The 17,471-nt window shown below is 41.9% G+C and overlaps 2 protein-coding genes across 3 annotated transcripts in view; one reads left to right on the top strand and one right to left on the bottom strand.

Moving 5' to 3' along the window:
• The window catches only part of larp7 (La ribonucleoprotein 7, transcriptional regulator), a 9,726-nt gene extending 4,923 nt beyond the window's left edge, over positions 1–4,803 (bottom strand). The window contains exons 1-11 of the mRNA XM_021578134.2: positions 4,394–4,803; positions 3,864–4,097; positions 3,512–3,612; positions 3,325–3,408; positions 3,070–3,234; positions 2,866–2,971; positions 2,341–2,703; positions 2,034–2,172; positions 1,635–1,789; positions 1,281–1,396; positions 1,007–1,166 (exon numbers count right to left, since the gene is read on the bottom strand). Coding sequence (XP_021433809.2) covers positions 1,007–1,166; positions 1,281–1,396; positions 1,635–1,789; positions 2,034–2,172; positions 2,341–2,703; positions 2,866–2,971; positions 3,070–3,234; positions 3,325–3,408; positions 3,512–3,612; positions 3,864–4,080 — 1,606 coding nt within the window. The 5' untranslated portion in view covers positions 4,081–4,097; positions 4,394–4,803. The remainder of the gene's footprint in view (positions 1–1,006; positions 1,167–1,280; positions 1,397–1,634; positions 1,790–2,033; positions 2,173–2,340; positions 2,704–2,865; positions 2,972–3,069; positions 3,235–3,324; positions 3,409–3,511; positions 3,613–3,863; positions 4,098–4,393) is intronic.
• Positions 4,804–5,598: 795 nt separating this feature from the next.
• Positions 5,599–16,772, top strand: LOC110500882. 2 transcript variants are annotated; one of them, XM_036958117.1, is made up of 15 exons: positions 5,599–5,837; positions 6,603–6,710; positions 7,067–7,103; positions 7,224–7,392; positions 7,491–7,527; positions 7,668–7,945; positions 8,237–11,228; positions 11,330–11,431; positions 11,787–11,823; positions 11,935–12,112; positions 12,211–12,247; positions 12,388–12,665; positions 12,967–15,967; positions 16,176–16,258; positions 16,468–16,547. In XM_036958117.1, exons 1-14 carry the CDS (start codon positions 5,835–5,837, stop codon positions 16,227–16,229), a joined length of 7,311 nt encoding a protein of 2,436 aa, XP_036814012.1. In that variant the 5' UTR covers positions 5,599–5,834; the 3' UTR covers positions 16,230–16,258; positions 16,468–16,547. The 2 variants fall into 2 exon arrangements, with proteins under 2 accessions (XP_036814012.1, XP_036814011.1); XM_036958116.1 differs by having other exon boundaries at positions 5,612–5,837; positions 16,168–16,258; positions 16,468–16,772.
• The last annotated feature ends 699 nt before the right edge of the window (positions 16,773–17,471 follow it).

Genomic DNA, 17,471 nt, shown 5'->3' on the forward strand with positions numbered 1-17,471 from the left:
TTTTGGCAAACTCCAAGCGGGCTGTCATGTGCCTTTTACTGAGGAGTGGCTTCCGTCTGGCCACTCTACCAAAAAGGCCTGAGTGCTGCAGAGACGGTTAACCTTCTGGAAGGTTCTCCCATCTCCACAGAGGAACTCTGGAGCTCTGTCAGAGTGACCATTGGTTTCTTAAATTACCTCTCTGACCAAGGCCCTTCTTTCGCGATTGCTCAGTGGCTGATTCTTGGTGGTTCCAAACTTCTTCCATTTAAGAATGATGGAGGCCACTGTGTTCTTGGGAACCTTCAATGCTGCAAACATTTCCCCAGATCGGTGGCTCGACACAATTCTCTCTCGGAGCTCTGCGGACAATTGCTTCAACCTCAAAGGCTTGGTTTTGCTCCGACCTGCACTGTCAACTGTAGGACCTTATATAAACAGGTGTATTTCCAAATCATGTCCAATGAATTGAATTTACCACAGGTGGACTCCAATCAAGTTGTAGAAACATCTCAAGGATGATCAATGGAAACAGGAGGCACCTGAGCTCAATTTCAAGTCTAATAACAAAGGGTCCGAATGAATAAGCAAATAAGCTGTTTTTTATTTTTAATACATTTGCAAAAAAAAACAATTATTTTTTTTTTGCTTTGTCATTATGGTGTATTGTGTGTAGATTGATGAGTAAATCAATTTTAGAATAAGGCTGTAATGTAATAAAATGTGGAAAAAGTCAAGGGGTCTGAATACTTTCCGAATGCACTGTATATAGCCATTGCCTCTTTTCAGATGTAGTAAATAGTTTATGGCCCCGTTTGAACTCTCCCAAATACATCCATCCCTTCTCCCATCCTTGACAAAAAATCACTAATCTAATATGATTTGATCAGCGTGAGCAAGGCTACCTCTGTGTTGCTGTCACTAGTCATGTCATGTCAGCGCTTGCCTCAAAGGGAGGAAGAAAGGTTGCAAATAAAGATTATTTGAACAGGGCCCTTGGTGAACTATAGTGGGAGAGTCAGCCTACCAGAAAGGATCTCCAGCTGCCAGCTGTGTTTGTGCTGCAGCTCGGTGCGAGCGTCAATGATGGCCTTGGCCTCTGCTGGAGTCTTGAAGCGGACGTGACCCTCGGCGTCCCCCTCTAGGGTGTCCACATACACCACTGGGGACACCTCAGAGAGAGCGTCCTAGATACACACAAACGTGGAGTTAGAAGAACACATGGCTCTAATCATTTGTATGTGAAACAATGAATGCATAATAAACATGGTAAAAGAAGAGCGTTAAAAGCTCATCTCTACCTTGATGACTTTTCTGCCAGGTAAGGGTGTGGTGTGGGTGATCCTGACGATGCAGCCACTCTCAAACTGAGGGCCAAGGGGGCTCTCCTTTTCACCTGCTTTCTTACTCTCCTCAGCTTAGGGAAAAAAAATGGTGAAGAAGACATAATATTGTGTGTGGAAATGGTCAACTGTATGGGAACCGGTTTCAAATGATTTTCAGCATTTATTCTGATGTAATATGTGGACAGCAAACTAACATGTGACTCAATATCAATATGTGGGAGATTTATATGAGAGTACTAGGGGATTTAAACATGCAGAAGTTGTACTACTGACAGATAGGTAAGTAGTGGATAAATATTAGGCACTAACGAGATGTCTGTTTCTGTTGGAGACTGGTGTCCATCTCCATTTTCTCTCCTGCTCCTGCCCCCTTGTGGTGGAACTTGGTCAGGCATGCCTTCAGAGCTCCCATGCTCCTCTTCTGCAGGGTCAGATACTCCACCTTCAACTTCAGCCAGTCTTTCCTTCCATCCAGACAGCAAAAGGGAGAGTGTGGAGAGAAGGAGGAAGAGAAAGAAGAGAACGAGAGAGAGCAAGCTCTCGATTTGAATAACAATATCTTGTCTAACACTGGGGTATTGGATTGTTCAATAAAGATGCTATGGTTTAGACCAATTTAATTAGGGATTTATTTAGATTAAATCAATGCCATTGGTCTGATTGACTCAGAGCAGGCTATTAGTCATAAAGATGCATGAAGGTTCTTACTTGGAGAGAACACGGAGAGGAATGACCTCTTCACCAATCTTCGCCCTCTCCTTGTGCTTCTTCTTCCTCTTCCTCTTAGCTTTTAGAAGGGAGTCGTCCATCTTCTCCTCCTCTTCCTCCTCAACCTTGACAGGCAAATCTGAAGACACCAGATTACTATTAGGCATTATTTGTCTCTGCTGACCAGTAGACCATCTTTTGGACTGGATTTAGTCAAAACTGCCCACATGTATTTTCTTGTACCCAAAACCAGTGATTTTATCTGTTCACAAGCAATGTGTAGGTTCAATACAATGAAGATCCTTACCTTTCCCATCGCTCTCCTTCACCTTGTCTTCCTCCTTCACCTTGCCCTCCTCCCCCTCGCTCATCCTTCTCAGCTTAGCGGGCATGTCTCCCTGGACGTCACTCTCTGAGCTTTCCCCTGCCTGGGACCGGCGTCTCTTCTTCTCTAGCCTTTTGGCAGGGGCCTTATCTGTGCCCCCCTCAGGTGCTACAACCTCTGCACCCTCGGCAGTGCATTTCCTCTTCCTGTCAGAGGGCTTAGACTCAGATTCTATTTCTTGTTCTTTGGCCCCGCCCACTGTCGTCTCAGCCTGTGACGGGGTGTCCTCTTTGGTGCTGCCCCGGGACTTCTTCTTCTTCCTCCTTTTCTTTTCCTCTTCCTCGTCTGCAAAAAACAGACACAGTAGTTTAACAGATGGTAAAGGGCTTTAACTTGACACTTAAATGTTGGCACTTAACTAAAAAGCTTCCAAAATATGCATTTGTTGTAATTGTGTGTAGTCACTCTGGAGTTAACCAGCAATGCTTTATTCTTCCCAATACCCACCTAGTGTGGTGTTCAGGGTGGGAGGATCGGGGATAGGCTTCCTGTTCTTGGTCTTAGGGAAGATGCCAGGTTTCCTGGGGGCGTCCTCTGGAGGGTTGTTCAGCATCTGGACGAGGAGAACATGGTTAGTTCTCTACCTTATTACTAGGTAGGACACATCCATTTGATCACAAAAGTCATTACAGAGGAATCTTTATATCTCACCTCTATGGCTTTCTGTGCCTCCTCTTCCGTCTCAAACTCAATGAAGGCGAACCCTTTGGAGTGGCCCGTGGTTTTGTATCTCGGTACACTGACGTAAACCACATTTCCACATTTGGTAAACACTCGTTCTAGCCAGTCGTGTGTTACTTTCTTGGGCAGAAGCTCCTGGGGGAAAAATATATTTATTTAATATAGCGTTTTGTATTCAAAGGACCACATCATGACTTGACAAACATGAACAAAACTGGTATTTACCACATAGACTGTTCGGTTGTCTACATCTTTCGGATCCTCTCCAATTGGACGCTGCCGTCGAACTTTAGTTCCCTCTAGGTTGACCTGAAAGACCAAAACAGATCACAGTGAACACCATATGTCTAAGATTTCAATACAAAATTCCAACCAGCAACTGAAAAACAGATTATGTACAGTAATACTTGACCTCAACGACAGATGAATTTTTAATTGCCCTTGCAATCAATTTGCAATCAGTTGTCAGATTTTTCATTCGGTTGAAGGACGTCAAAACAGATATATCAACATCTGTAGAAAATAAAACCACTGTTAGTTGACAGGAACATAATTCCAAAGTAGCAGTACAGGACGAGTGAGAATAGGATGATTGTTGTATGTTATCCCTTAATCTCCATCACAAATATGGGCCAAAATTCTACCCTGACCACAAGATAGACAAAACACTTATTGTTGGTGTTTTCTGCTATGTTATCAGGATCAGGCAACAGCTACGTAGGATGGGACAATGACGCCAAATGCTGCCCATTACAACTACTTACATCCATCTCGTGACTCCTCAATGAGTCGTCTTAGAAACCTGTCCTTGTGAAGGTTGACATCCCCAAACCAGAAGTCCACCTGCTTCTTCACGTCTGCAAGCAGCTGCTTCACACGGGACCTCTTCTTCTTCTCATTCTCTTTGTTCTTTCCACCTGGGTTCATGGTAGATGATAGGGCACCACCACCACCTACGACTCTTTCCTCTGTGTCTACCATTATGTGTTTAACTACACCTGTGAATGATCATATCTCATGATATATCTCATACTCATGGCTGAGTAACATTGCACTGAAGGTATTGGCATTCATTCATCATTAGTTATCTAGTGTTTTGAATTCTACAAGTGAGAACACGGAGTCTACGTTATGTAGCTAATGTGCATGCTTATATGTATTTAGCTCATTCGAACTAAGTTAGCTAACAACCTAATTAAACGTTAACTTTCTAGCGACTTACTCAGTCTAACAAATAACAGTATGGCTGTTTCAAAAGATTTTAAAAGGTAGCAAATCAAACAGAAGACATTACCTTATTATCTGCGGCAATAAATAATCATTTAGCTAGCTATATTTTAGAATTCAGAGACACTGGCGTGTATGTTTCGTTTTCCAGTGAGGTCCTCGCACAGTTGAGAAACAGTTGAGTCGCTCAACCTTTCTTGACGAATAATTAATTAGTTAACACACTATAATTTAGCAAATTAGTATACCCAAATTACAAATGTGATTATACATATCAGAGGAAATGCGTTAAACACAGGTAATAGTACCAAAAGCTAAATTAGATGGTCTGTATTTCTCTAAAAAGGCTTTCCTTTGGAAACCTATTTTGTCTCTTGTTGATGACGTTTCCCCCACGGGAATACGAAAAAAGGAGCGAAATACAAAAATACGTGTTCGAGAGGATCAAAACCATTATGTGTCCTGGGTAAATTGTGACTGACTGACGGATCTACAAATAACAATGAGATTTATTTAGGATTCAAGGTTCTTTGTATTGTAGATCAGTCATTCGGAAATCGCCTGCACTTTCGGCTGCAATGTAGAACAAGCCTACAGACACATCGTTATGTCATGTACAACTAAACATAATCAAAACCTTATATTTTGCTACCATTTAGATTAGAACCTTGGAGACAGTGTCATGAGCACGTGTCGTTGTTTTCCCCTAGTTTGCCTTAAAGCTAAAATCCTTCATTCGTTTTTCAGCTAAAAAGCACTGCTGCCCAGCCACTTTTTCTATAGGCCTATTACTAAGGGATGAGGTTGGCACTATGGTGAACAAACCATGTTATGGATTTAGAATATTTTTTAGACATGTGTGAATGCTTATGGCAAAACTGTTTTATTTTTAAATCTTAGCATTTATTTTAGATTGATAACGCCACAAAGGCATACACACGCCCATCTCTCTGTTACGTCATGTACAACCATTGTGTAGCCTATCATTATTAATTGACATCCCACCACAGAAACATTTTCATCAATTCAACACAGAGATGGATGAAGAAAAAGTAAGTGCCTTATGTCGCTTATTGAAAGCTATGGCTATATTTAAAAATATTTCTTACTTTGCCTAATGCAAAATATAGTCAAAACCTTGTATTTTGCTACCATCCAGATCAGAACGGACAGATAGTGCTATCGCCCGTGTCATTTCCCCCATAGTTTGCCTTAAAGCTACAATCTTTACTTCGTGTTTTCACCCAAACTTCGACCCGACACTTTTTGTTATAGGCCTATTACTGAAGGATGGGGTTGCACGAGAGACGACCGCTGTCCACTGCACTTTGGTGCTGAACGCGAGATCGCTGTATTCCGATTCAGTCGCTGTCAATTACAATTATTCTTAAACTGAATCTCCAATCGCATCTGTTTTCGTGTTGTTTGCGCAGTCCTACTTTCACACCATTGTTTTTTTTTTGCTGACAGCTGTGACAAAGTCGACACACGGTTTGTCGACGTAAAGAATGGTGAGTAATAGCATACATCTTTTTTTAAATCAACCAAGTTGAACTTCTATTGGGTTGACTTGCATGTGATGAAGGAAATATATCACATAGGCCTAGCTGTTATATTGTCGCGTAGGTCTAACTGTGTGGATGGAACCAGTTATTATGCCTTGTCAGAGGGCTTGGGATAAATGCCGAAGACACATTTCATTTGAATGCAATTCATTTGCGCAACTGACTAGGTATCCCCTTTCCTTCCATATAGGCCTTATTATTACTGCAACCGAGATATTTATTTTTATCATATTAGACTATTTTCCATGGTTGCATTCAAATTCCTGTGCAGGGCCACCCGTTGTCCACTATGCCATCATTATGACGTCAATAAGGTCAACACCATAGAATTAGGAATTAGAACCTTGGAATTAGAATGCTTTTATTTAATAGGATCTCTAATGGTCAACACCTGTTTGAGTACTTTGGATGCAGTTCACGCGGACACTTCTCTGCTGTGTCCTTGGTGCAGACTGTGCTTAGATGGCATAGCATATAACTAGAACACATTTCTGCACTTTTTGGTTTCGTTTTACAAATTCATTTAAAGTCAGACAAGGAAGAGGTAGGTCTATTTTGGCAGCTTTGTGTTACGTCTTATTAACACAACTTTTCACAATGTCTACAGATAAAAAGCTTAATGGGTTAAAACACTTTTAATGACTTTCATTTTGAGGATAACTGAAATAGGCTAGTTATGATGATTATAACAACAACAATTGATTACAACAGGACTTGGAAGATAGCGACCAGGAGAAAGGGATGGAAGAGGAGGTGGAGGTGGAGGCAGAGAAACCAGACGCTCAACTAAAGGAAGAGAAGAAGGTCATGTCTGGCAAGGTAAAATTGGTCCTCTTATCATTTTTTACATTTTTTTTGCTAGGTTTTAATCTATCCTGTTTCATTTTTACAAACTTGATTCAATGTCAGATGAAAAGGAGGCAGTCTTTCAACAGCTTCACAGCTTTTCAACAAAAAGTTTACAGAATCTCTACATATTAAAAAAACTCCTTACTTTCATTTTGATAAACACTGTATAGGATAGAAAGAATGAGAGGAAGGTGTGATTGGTCATCTGGCCACTTGCGTTATTTTCTAGGTTTGAATCTATCTTGCTATCAATTGGCTAAATAATGGACTGCTTTAACTTGATGTTACAAATAATAATGTGTGATTTGAAAACTGTATTCTTGAAGGCCCCCAAAAAATCAGCAGACCAAGGCACTGAAGAAGGTTAGAGATTTTTCTATATTAAACTATTTATTTTCCTAGTACATGTACTGTTTTGTTCCTTTTGTTGTGCAGATTCATTATTTTAAAAACTAATTTATTTTTGTCCTTTCGGTTCCTCAGTGGCATTCTGTTCACCCCGAGCTCACTATCCAGATAAATACCAAAACAGAGCGGCCGTAATTCAACTCTTACATGAGGAATTACGCAAGAGTCAACTTTACCCCTCAGGAATGGAAGAGGACGCCTGCTTCCCAATCCTCATCAATTTCATGAGGAATCTCACTGATAGGTATGCTCAAAATCTTTAAATAGCATCCATTCTTTATACAACAACCCTGTCTGGACCACTACAAAACAACTGAACCTGTTAACTTGTGTCTTTATCAGGCAGTGGAAGGTGATTCAGGAGGGCATGAGAAATCCTGTAAGTTTATCTGTCAACATTTGATGTGTGATTATTTGATAGAAAGTTGGACATGAAGTTTATCATATTGACTAACTAAGCACTTGACAACACAGGCGCTCAATAATAAATATTATGCTCTTTTTTTTGTATTGAAACAGACAACCAAAGTACAACTTGCCAAAATGTGTAGGAAGATAGCGAAAACGGTTTCCCACATTGCAGTAGAGATCCTCATCCCGACCCTTGCACAAATATTAGAGCTGGATTCCGCTGGAGAAGCTAGTTCCTCTCCCTCGCTGACTGGATCAGAGTGCGCCAACATTGGAAGCATCCAGGAACATGTGGTGAAATTGAATGAAGATGGTCTACCTAAGAGGCCTGGCAGTGGCAGACATTATTACAGCTCCCACACACCCACTCCACGTTCTTCCACAAGGTATGTTCACCGACCACACTTCAACTGTGTGCCTGACCTGACTGATCTTAGCACCGTGTACATACTGAATTCAAACCAACTTTTTCACACATTACACAGCATATGACACGTCTAAGAATGAAAAGCTAATGAACAACTTGTTTTTATGGTAAAGTAAGAAGGCAGACACCACATCTTCAGAGAACCAAATATTATAATTATTGGGATTTAGGTGAATTTAAAGTATTGATTTGCAGAGATCAATATGTAAACATTAGCCAAGACTGATCAATTCTTGTGTTTGTTTTGAAGTTCCCAGACGTCGTTGCAGAGGGCACATCGAGTAGACGTTCGACTGACAGATCCTCTGAATGCCCTCTTTGGGATCACAGAGGCCACAATTCTCCAAACGCTGGGTGATCAATCCTGCTCACCTGGATTGACCAGATCTTTGGTCAGAGATGTCGTGAGTCAGGTGAACTCTGACATCTCACTGATCATCTCCTGTTCCAGCTCAGGTAAATCAAGACCAGTGTTGTGTGACACTGGCAGGCGATATGCCATGCAGGCCGCCCAGAAGCTGGTGTCTGTTATCTGTGCCAAGTTGCGGAGGTTTGGAATCACTGGACAGGCTGCGCCTCAAGCCAAAACCAATCCATCTAAGGAGAATGTGGACATTGAGGCTTCTCTTGCACCATTGACAGGAGAGGTCATGGCTGTTATGGTCAACTCCAGAGAATGCCAGGGAGGAGAGCAAGGAACAATGGATGTGCTTCGAGAAATAACACACAAAGTAAATGTTTTGGCTTCAAGGGATAGTGTTGGTGGTCTTCTGGAAGACTCCCTAGCAGAGGAAAAAAATCTGAAAGAGACTGTATCCTCTGGCAGCTTGGTGAGTCCAAACATCCTCATACTTTCACCTTCTGAGAAAAAGCTTGGATCTCCTGTAATGACAACCATAGAGAAATTCTCCAGTGGTGAATTGAAGTCAGAAGCCACTAACGCTATTAGCGAAGTGCTCATTAGGTCTAGCAGAAGTCTATCTGCACAAATGTCTGCTTGCACACCTGAGCATTCATGTAATCTGGCCAGTGAAAGGAATCTGCCAGCTATGCCAGAACTTTTAACAACTACAATTAATGTAGGTTCTGAAGCCTCTGAAATTATGGATTCCTTTCTGAGCGATATGACATGTATCGCACAATCAGATTTCACAAAAATGAAAGCTCTACCAGCGGCCCTTAACCTTTCTAAAAGGTTGCAGAATACGCTGAGGGGATTTTACTCTCGACTTTTGGCCCCTAACAGCTCAGAACGAGACAAAGAGGAGAATCTAGAGCAAGCTAAAAACATTTCTGCTCCTACTTTGATCCAAAAGTTATTTGGATCCAACAAGAATGAGCGTATGCTTCCAGGGATCATATCACCAGGAGAAGTGGCTCTTCATAGACATCAGAGCGAAAGCTCCAGACCTATGGCTCTTAGCCCTCAGATCATTCAGTTTCACCTCGACTCTACCACTAAGGAGGTTGTGAGCACAATTGTGTCATGTTACAAGCCAGAAGTTCCTGAGGAAGAATTGACATATTCACATGAAAAGATGTCATCGGATACGTCCCTTTTGGCTACTGAGTTTGTGGACCATGTCATAGCTTGGTTAAAGGTCATCTCTGCCGCAAGTTCTGCAACTTCTTCATCAGAGAGTTTGTGCGTTTCTCCAAATGCATTAATTTGCGAACTCTCCAGTGAAACGTTTCAGACACAGGCTGTGAAACGAGTGAAACAAGTCCTAATTGAATCTGTCAGGTGCTTTTCCAACTCAGGAAGTTCCAGCATATCAGAGTCCCACACTAGTCTGGTCAGTCAATCAGATTTTGGCATTCAACAGGATTCCTCCTCAACTTCCTTTATGAGCATGGACTCATCCTCTTTTGGGGTTGTTGCAGCCGTTGTGAAAGACATGAAGAGCCTGTTGCAGACCACCGAATCAACTGATAGTCTACAGCCAACTGATTCTGCCCTTCTACATGGCACCACAAGTTATTCTGAGACATCAAGCAAGAGCTGGCAAAGTGGTGTTGCCATTTCTGACTTTAAACTTTGGTCTACAGCACAGACTATTTATAGGCACCTGCGGAACAACCTGAGAGAGTTTTTCATCCGGCATCATCAACCAGATGTAAAAACCACAGATGCTATCATAATGCAAGCCAAAAAAAGCAGCAGTCAAATCTTGCTTGCCATCCAAGAGGAAATGACCAGATCGGAGGAATTGATGACCTCACGGGAGCTGGTGCAACTCCATGGCATTGTGGGAATGATGCTGGAGGGTGTGGAGACAATTTGCAGTGAGGATGATACAGAGCAAGAGTGGCAAGAGCTTCAAAGGCCTTCAACTTCTTTATCTACTGCTTCAAAAGGCTCAAGGTCTCAGAGATTGAGCAATACTCACACTCTCCCAGGAACTCCAATGTCAACTGAGTTACTGGACAGTAGCTTCCCTGTCATTAGAAGCACATGTATTGATGCAAGCGATGATATTGCATCCGGGGCCTCATTGAGTGACCTAGGAAAAACCCTGAATGGTGTGGTGAGCTTCATCATTGAACATCTTGATCCTGAAGTGATGCAGCAGATCACTTCTCCAGACTCTAATCTAACATCACTAGAAGAACTTATCTCAAAGGAGAAGATTCACTCATTGTGCCATGACCTTGTTGCTCAACTTGAGAGCCTCATTCGGGAGCAGAACAGCATCCCACTAATCAAATCGGTGGCAGTCGCTAAGTGTGTCTCTGACACAGTTTTGCTTAACCTAGCAAGGAGGGAAAACCAAGTGGGGAAACCGTTCTCCTCCAAACTCATCTACATGTTCGCTGAGGAGTTAGTGAAGCAATTGCTGCTTCCTTTGATCTTGCCTCCCTCATTGTGGGAAATGGATCAGGAAGCTTCCCTTTACGATGTTCCGTCGAGCTCATCTAGTCACCGCAGCTCAAGTTCCACTACTTCTCTAGTGACTGTACTTGATGGTAGTAGCTCTCTGGTGTCTGCTAGTTCTTCGCAGGTTTACGATGACACAGTGAATCTGTTCACAAGCGCGATATGTCACCAAGTGATGGACAACATTTCTGGAGCCTCTAGTCACACAGTGGAGGACAACATCCATGACAGAGAGGCATCCATCATTGCTACTGGGTCTGTGGAGCAGGCCCAGAGTGATTCCAGTTCTCCTCGGGCTGTGAAACAAGGCAAATGGAGGTTCAGATTCCTCCCAAAGTTTTCCAAGTTCAGACTCAACCTCAAGGTAAACCAGAAATGGGTCTAAGTGAAATGTTATTATTGAGTTTTGCTGTAATTTTTTTACAGGCTAGTTATGATGATTATAACAACACTTGATTTCAACAGGACTTGGAAGATAGCCACCAGGAGAAAGGGATGGAAGAGGAGGTGGAGGCAGAGATACCAGACGCTCAACTAAAGGAAGAGAAGAAGGTTATGTGTGGCAAGGTAAGATTGGTCCTCTTATCATTTTTTAAAATGTTTTTGCTAGGTTTTAATCTATCCTGTTTCATTTTACAAACTTGATTCAATGTCAGATGAAAAGGAGGCAGTCTTTCAACAGCTTCACAGCTTTTCAACAAAAAGTTTACAGAATCTCTACATATTAAAAAAACTCCTTACTTTCATTTTGATAAACACTGTATAGGATAGAAAGAATGAGAGGAAGGTGTGATTGGTCATCTGGCCACTTGCGTTACATTCTAGGTTTGAATCTATCTTGCTATCAATTGGCTAAATAATGGACTGCTTTAACTTGATGTTACAAATAATAATGTGTGATTTGAAAACTGTATTCTTGAAGGCCCCCAAAAAATCAGCAGACCAAGGCACTGAAGAAGGTTAGATATTTTTCTATATTAAACTATTTATTTTCCTAGTACATGTACTGTTTTGTTCCTTTTGTTGTGCAGATTCATTATTTTAAAAACTAATTTATTTTTGTCCTTTAGGTTCCTCAGTGGCATTCTGTTCACCCCGAGCTCACTATCCAGATAAATACCGAAACAGAGCGGCCGTAATTCAACTCTTACATGAGGAATTACGCAAGAGTCAACTTTACCCCTCAGTAATGGAAGAGGACGCCTGCTTCCCAATCCTCATCAATTTCATGAGGAATCTCACTGATAGGTATGCTCAAAATCTTTAAATAGCATCCATTCTTTATACAACAACCCTGTCTGGACCACTACAAAACAACTGAACCTGTTAACTTGTGTCTTTATCAGGCAGTGGAAGGTGATTCAGGAGGGCATGAGAAATCCTGTAAGTTTATCTGTCAACATTTGATGTGTGATTATTTGATAGAAAGTTGGACATGAAGTTTATCATATTGACTAACTAAGCACTTGACAACACAGGCGCTCAAGAATAAATATGATGCTCTTTTTTTTGTATTGAAACAGACAACCAAAGTACAACTTGCCAAAATGTGTAGGAAGATAGCGAAAACGGTTTCCCACATTGCGGTAGAGATCCTCATCCCGACCCTTGCACAAATATTAGAGCTGGATTCCGCTGGAGAAGCTAGTTCCTCTCCCTCGCTGACTGGATCAGAGTGCGCCAACATTGCAAGCATCCAGGAACATGTGGTGAAATTGAATGAAGATGGTCTACCTAAGAGGCCTGGCAGTGGCAGACATTATTACAGCTCCCACACACCCACTCCACGTTCTTCCACAAGGTATGTTCACCGACCACACTTCAACTGTGTGCCTGACCTGACTGATCTTAGCACCGTGTACATACTGAATTCAAACCAACTTTTTCACACATTACACAGCATATGACACTTCTAAGAATGAAAAGCTAATGAACGACTGTTTTTACGACTGTTTTTATGGTAAAATAAGAAGGCAGGCACCACATCTTTAGAGAACTAAATATTATAATTATTGGGATTTAGGTGAATTTGTAGAGTTATTTTTAGAGATCAATATGTAAACATTAGCCAAGACTGATAAATTATTGTGTTTGTTTTGAAGTTCCCAGACGTCGTTGCAGAGGGCACATCGAGTAGACGTTCGACTGACAGATCCTCTGAATGCCCTCTTTGGGATCACAGAGGCCACAATTCTCCAAACGCTGGGTGATCAATCCTGCTCTTCTGGCTCACCTGGATTGACCAGATCTTTGGTCAGAGATGTTGTGAGTCAGGTGAACTCTGACATCTCACTGATCATCTCCTGTTCCAGCTCAGGTAAATCAAGACCAGTGTTGTGTGACACTGGCAGGCGATATGCCATGCAGGCCGCCCAGAAGCTGGTGTCTGTTATCTGTGCCAAGTTGCGGAGGTTTGGAATCACTGGACAGGCTGCGCCTCAAGCCAAAACCAATCCATCTAAGGAGAATGTGGACATTGAGGCTTCTCTTGCACCATTGACAGGAGAGGTCATGGCTGTTATGGTCAACTCCAGAGAATGCCAGGGAGGAGAGCAAGGAACAATGGATGTGCTTCGAGAAATAACACACAAAGTAAATGTTTTGGCTTCAAGGGATAGTGTTGGTGGTCTTCTGGAAGACTCCCTAGCAGAGAAAAACAATCTGAAAGAGACTGTGTCCTCTGGCAGCTTGGTGAGTCCAAACATCCTCATACTTTCACCTTATGAGAAAAAGCTTGGATCTCCTGTAATGACAACCATTGAGAAATTCTCCAGTGGTGAATTGAAGTCAGAAGCCACTAACGCTATTAGCGAAGTGCTCATTAGGTCTAGCAGAAGTCTATCTGCACAAATGTCTGCTTGCACACCTGAGCATTCATGTAATCTGGCCAGTGAAAGGAATCTGCCAGCTATGCCAGAACTTTTAACAACTACAATTAATGTAGGTTCTGAAGCCTCTGAAATTATGGATTCCTTTCTGAGCGATATGACATGTATCGCACAATCAGATTTCACAAAAATGAAAGCTCTACCCGCGGCCCTTAACCTTTCTAAAAGGTTGCAGAATACGCTGAGGGGATTTTACTCTCGACTTTTGGCCCCTAACAGCTCAGAACGAGACAAAGAGGAGAATCTAGAGCAAGCTAAAAACATTTCTGCTCCTACTTTGAACCAAAAGTTATTTGGATCCAACAAGAGTGAGCGTATGCTTCCAGGGATCATATCACCAGGAGAAGTGGCTCTTCATAGACATCAGAGCGAAAGCTCCAGACTTATGGCTCTTAGCCCTCAGATCATTCAGCTTCACCTCGACTCTACCACTAAGGAGGTTGTGAGCACAATTGTGTCATGTTACAAGCCAGAAGTTCCTGAGGAAGAATTGACATATTCACATGAAAAGATGTCATCGGATACGTCCCTTTTGGCTACTGAGTTTGTGGACCATGTCATAGCTTGGTTAAAGGTCATCTCTGCCGCAAGTTCTGCAACTTCTTCATCAGAGAGTTTGTGCGTTTCTCCAAATGCATTAATTTGCGAACTCTCCAGTGAAACGTTTCAGACACAGGCTGTGAAACGAGTGAAACAAGTCCTAATTGAATCTGTCAGGTGCTTTTCCAACTCAGGAAGTTCCAGCATATCAGAGTCCCACACTAGTCGGGTCAGTCAATCAGATTTTGGCATTCAACAGGATTCCTCCTCAACTTCCTTTATGAGCATGGACTCATCCTCTTTTGGGGTTGTTGCAGCCGTTGTGAAAGACATGAAGAGCCTGTTGCAGACCACCGAATCAACTGATAGTCTACAGCCAACTGATTCTGCCCTTCTACATGGTACCACAAGTTATTCTGAGACATCAAGCAAGAGCTGGCAAAGTGGTGTTGCCATTTCTGACTTTAAACTTTGGTCTACAGCACAGACTATTTATAGGCACCTGCGGAACAACCTGAGAGAGTTTTTCATCCGGCATCATCAACCAGATGTAAAAACCACAGATGCTATCATAATGCAAGCCAAAAAAAGCAGCAGTCAAATCTTGCTTGCCATCCAAGAGGAAATGACCAGATCGGAGGAATTGATGACCTCACGGGAGCTGGTGCAACTCCATGGCATTGTGGGAATGATGCTGGAGGGTGTGGAGACAGTTTGCAGTGAGGATGATACAGAGCAAGAGTGGCAAGAGCTTCAAAGGCCTTCAACTTCTTTATCTACTGCTTCAAAAGGCTCAAGGTCTCAGAGATTGAACAATACTCACACTCTCCCAGGAACTCCAATGTCAACTGAGTTACTGGACAGTAGCTTCCCTGTCATTAGAAGCACATGTATTGATGCAAGAGATGATATTGCATCCGGGGCCTCATTGAGTGACCTAGGAAAAACCCTGAATGGTGTGGTGAGCTTCATCATTGAACATCTTGATCCTGAAGTGATGCAGCAGATCACTTCTCCAGACTCTGATCTAACATCACTAGAAGAACTTATCTCAAAGGAGAAGATTCACTCATTGTGCCATGACCTTGTTGCTCAACTTGAGAGCCTCATTCGGGAGCAGAACAGCATCCCACTAATCAAATCGGTGGCAGTCGCTAAGTGTGTCTCTGACACAGTTTTGCTTAACCTAGCAAGGAGGGAAAACCAAGTGGGGAAACCGTTCTCCTCCAAACTCATCTACATGTTCGCTGAGGAGTTAGTGAAGCAATTGCTGCTTCCTTTGATCTTGCCTCCTTCATTGTGGGGCTTGGATCAGGAAGCCTCCCTTTACGATGTTCCGTCGAGCACATCTAGTCACCGTAGCTCAAGTTCCACTACTTCTCTAGTGACTGTACTTGATGGTAGTAGCTCTCTGGTGTCTGCTAGTTCTTCGCAGGTTTACGATGACACAGTGAATCTGTTCACAAGCGCGATATGTCACCAAGTGATGGACAACATTTCTGGAGCCTCTAGTCACACAGTGGAGGACAACATCCATGACAGAGAGGCATCCATCATTGCTACTGGGTCTGTGGAGCAGGCCCAGAGTGATTCCAGTTCTCCTCGGGCTGTGAAACAAGGCAAATGGAGGTTCAGATTCCTCCCAAAGTTTTCCAAGTTCAGACTCAACCTCAAGGTAAACCAGAAATGGGTCTATGTGAAATGTTATTATTGAGTTTTGCTGTAATTTTTTTGGTGTTTATTACTTGCTTTTGGGTATCTTACTACACAATATGAATACCTCTCAATGGCATTACTTTATACTTGTTGCTGTTGTCTAAATTATGTTGTTTTAAGAATTACATTCAGTAAGACATTTTATTTTGAAACAATAAGTGCTTCAGGCGGCGCAACAAAAAGCAGGTACAGCCCTCAGAGGAAGCCCAGGACCAGATTAAGGTTCCCCAGGAAGAGGACCATTGCATATGTAAGTCTAACGGCTAATTATTATTTTATCACAGTTTTTTATATAAACTCTGATATAAAATATATATATATAAATATATATAAACGGCATAATATTTCACAGTCCCACAACATTAGCAACATGAAAGGATGAGCACTCAATAATTTTAAAACCAAGTCCATGTAGGTTTGTTGACTAAAGTTCATGCCAACTTTCCCTTCGGTCTCTAGTACCCAACACAGTGCCAAAGGCTGTCATGGCTCCACTTCCAGAGAGTTGTCTCTCCACTTCTCAACCCAAGGAGAAGAAACACAAACCCTCCATCTTTGTCAGGATGTTCTCGGCCATCAACAAATGCTTTTGGAACACCTTAAAATGTCAATCTAACAAATAACAACACTTTTATTAATAAAATAAAGATTTACTGCATTCAATTAATTTCCTTGTTATCTTTTCATGTCGTTTTTCACAAAAAAGACACTGTAAAATTAAATGTAACTCACTTGGTTAAATGTATTTCAAAACAGAGTATTCATGCTGCTTTGTGATTGCCACTAGAGCATTAGGAGGCTCTGAATGTGAAAGAAGTAGTTCACTAATCAGATGCTCAACAAACACGCTGTTTATTTATCTGTTTGCATTTGCTTCAGCATTGTCAATATTGAGTGAACACTGTAAATAAGGGCTCAGTAAACTACTTACTTCATTTGATTGAAAAACTATTGGTATATTATGGACCTCGAGGGGACCTGTAACATCAAGCATGTGAGAGATCTAGGATAAATACACATAGAATATACAGCAACATATGCACTGTAGCCTACATAACAAATGGCTACCTCTGAAAAAGAGTACACGATTACAAAGGGAAAGAACAGGTTAAGAAATTATTCTGAAAACAATGTATCACATGTATCACAATCCTATCACATGCTGCCTTCAGAGGTAAAGTCTCACCGGAGATACAGATTCATGTTCAACATCATAGGATTTGGGGAAAATAACTTTGAATTCTAGAAATAACTGAATCTGTGAAAGTCAATCCTCTGCTATTCAAAGAAAAGGAAAACCTCACAGAATAGTAAGGCATGGTAAACCATAACCTCAAATTCTATCTAGACTACAGAGAGCTCAATCTGTGAGAGCCAATCCTCTGGGGGTCACAGAAGAAGGAAATAAACAATTCACATAATAGTAGGGTAAAGCATCACTGACATAGGACTCTAGTCTAACT

This window comes from Oncorhynchus mykiss, chromosome 21, assembly GCF_013265735.2.
Source record: "Oncorhynchus mykiss isolate Arlee chromosome 21, USDA_OmykA_1.1, whole genome shotgun sequence".
NCBI lineage: Eukaryota > Metazoa > Chordata > Actinopteri > Salmoniformes > Salmonidae > Oncorhynchus > Oncorhynchus mykiss.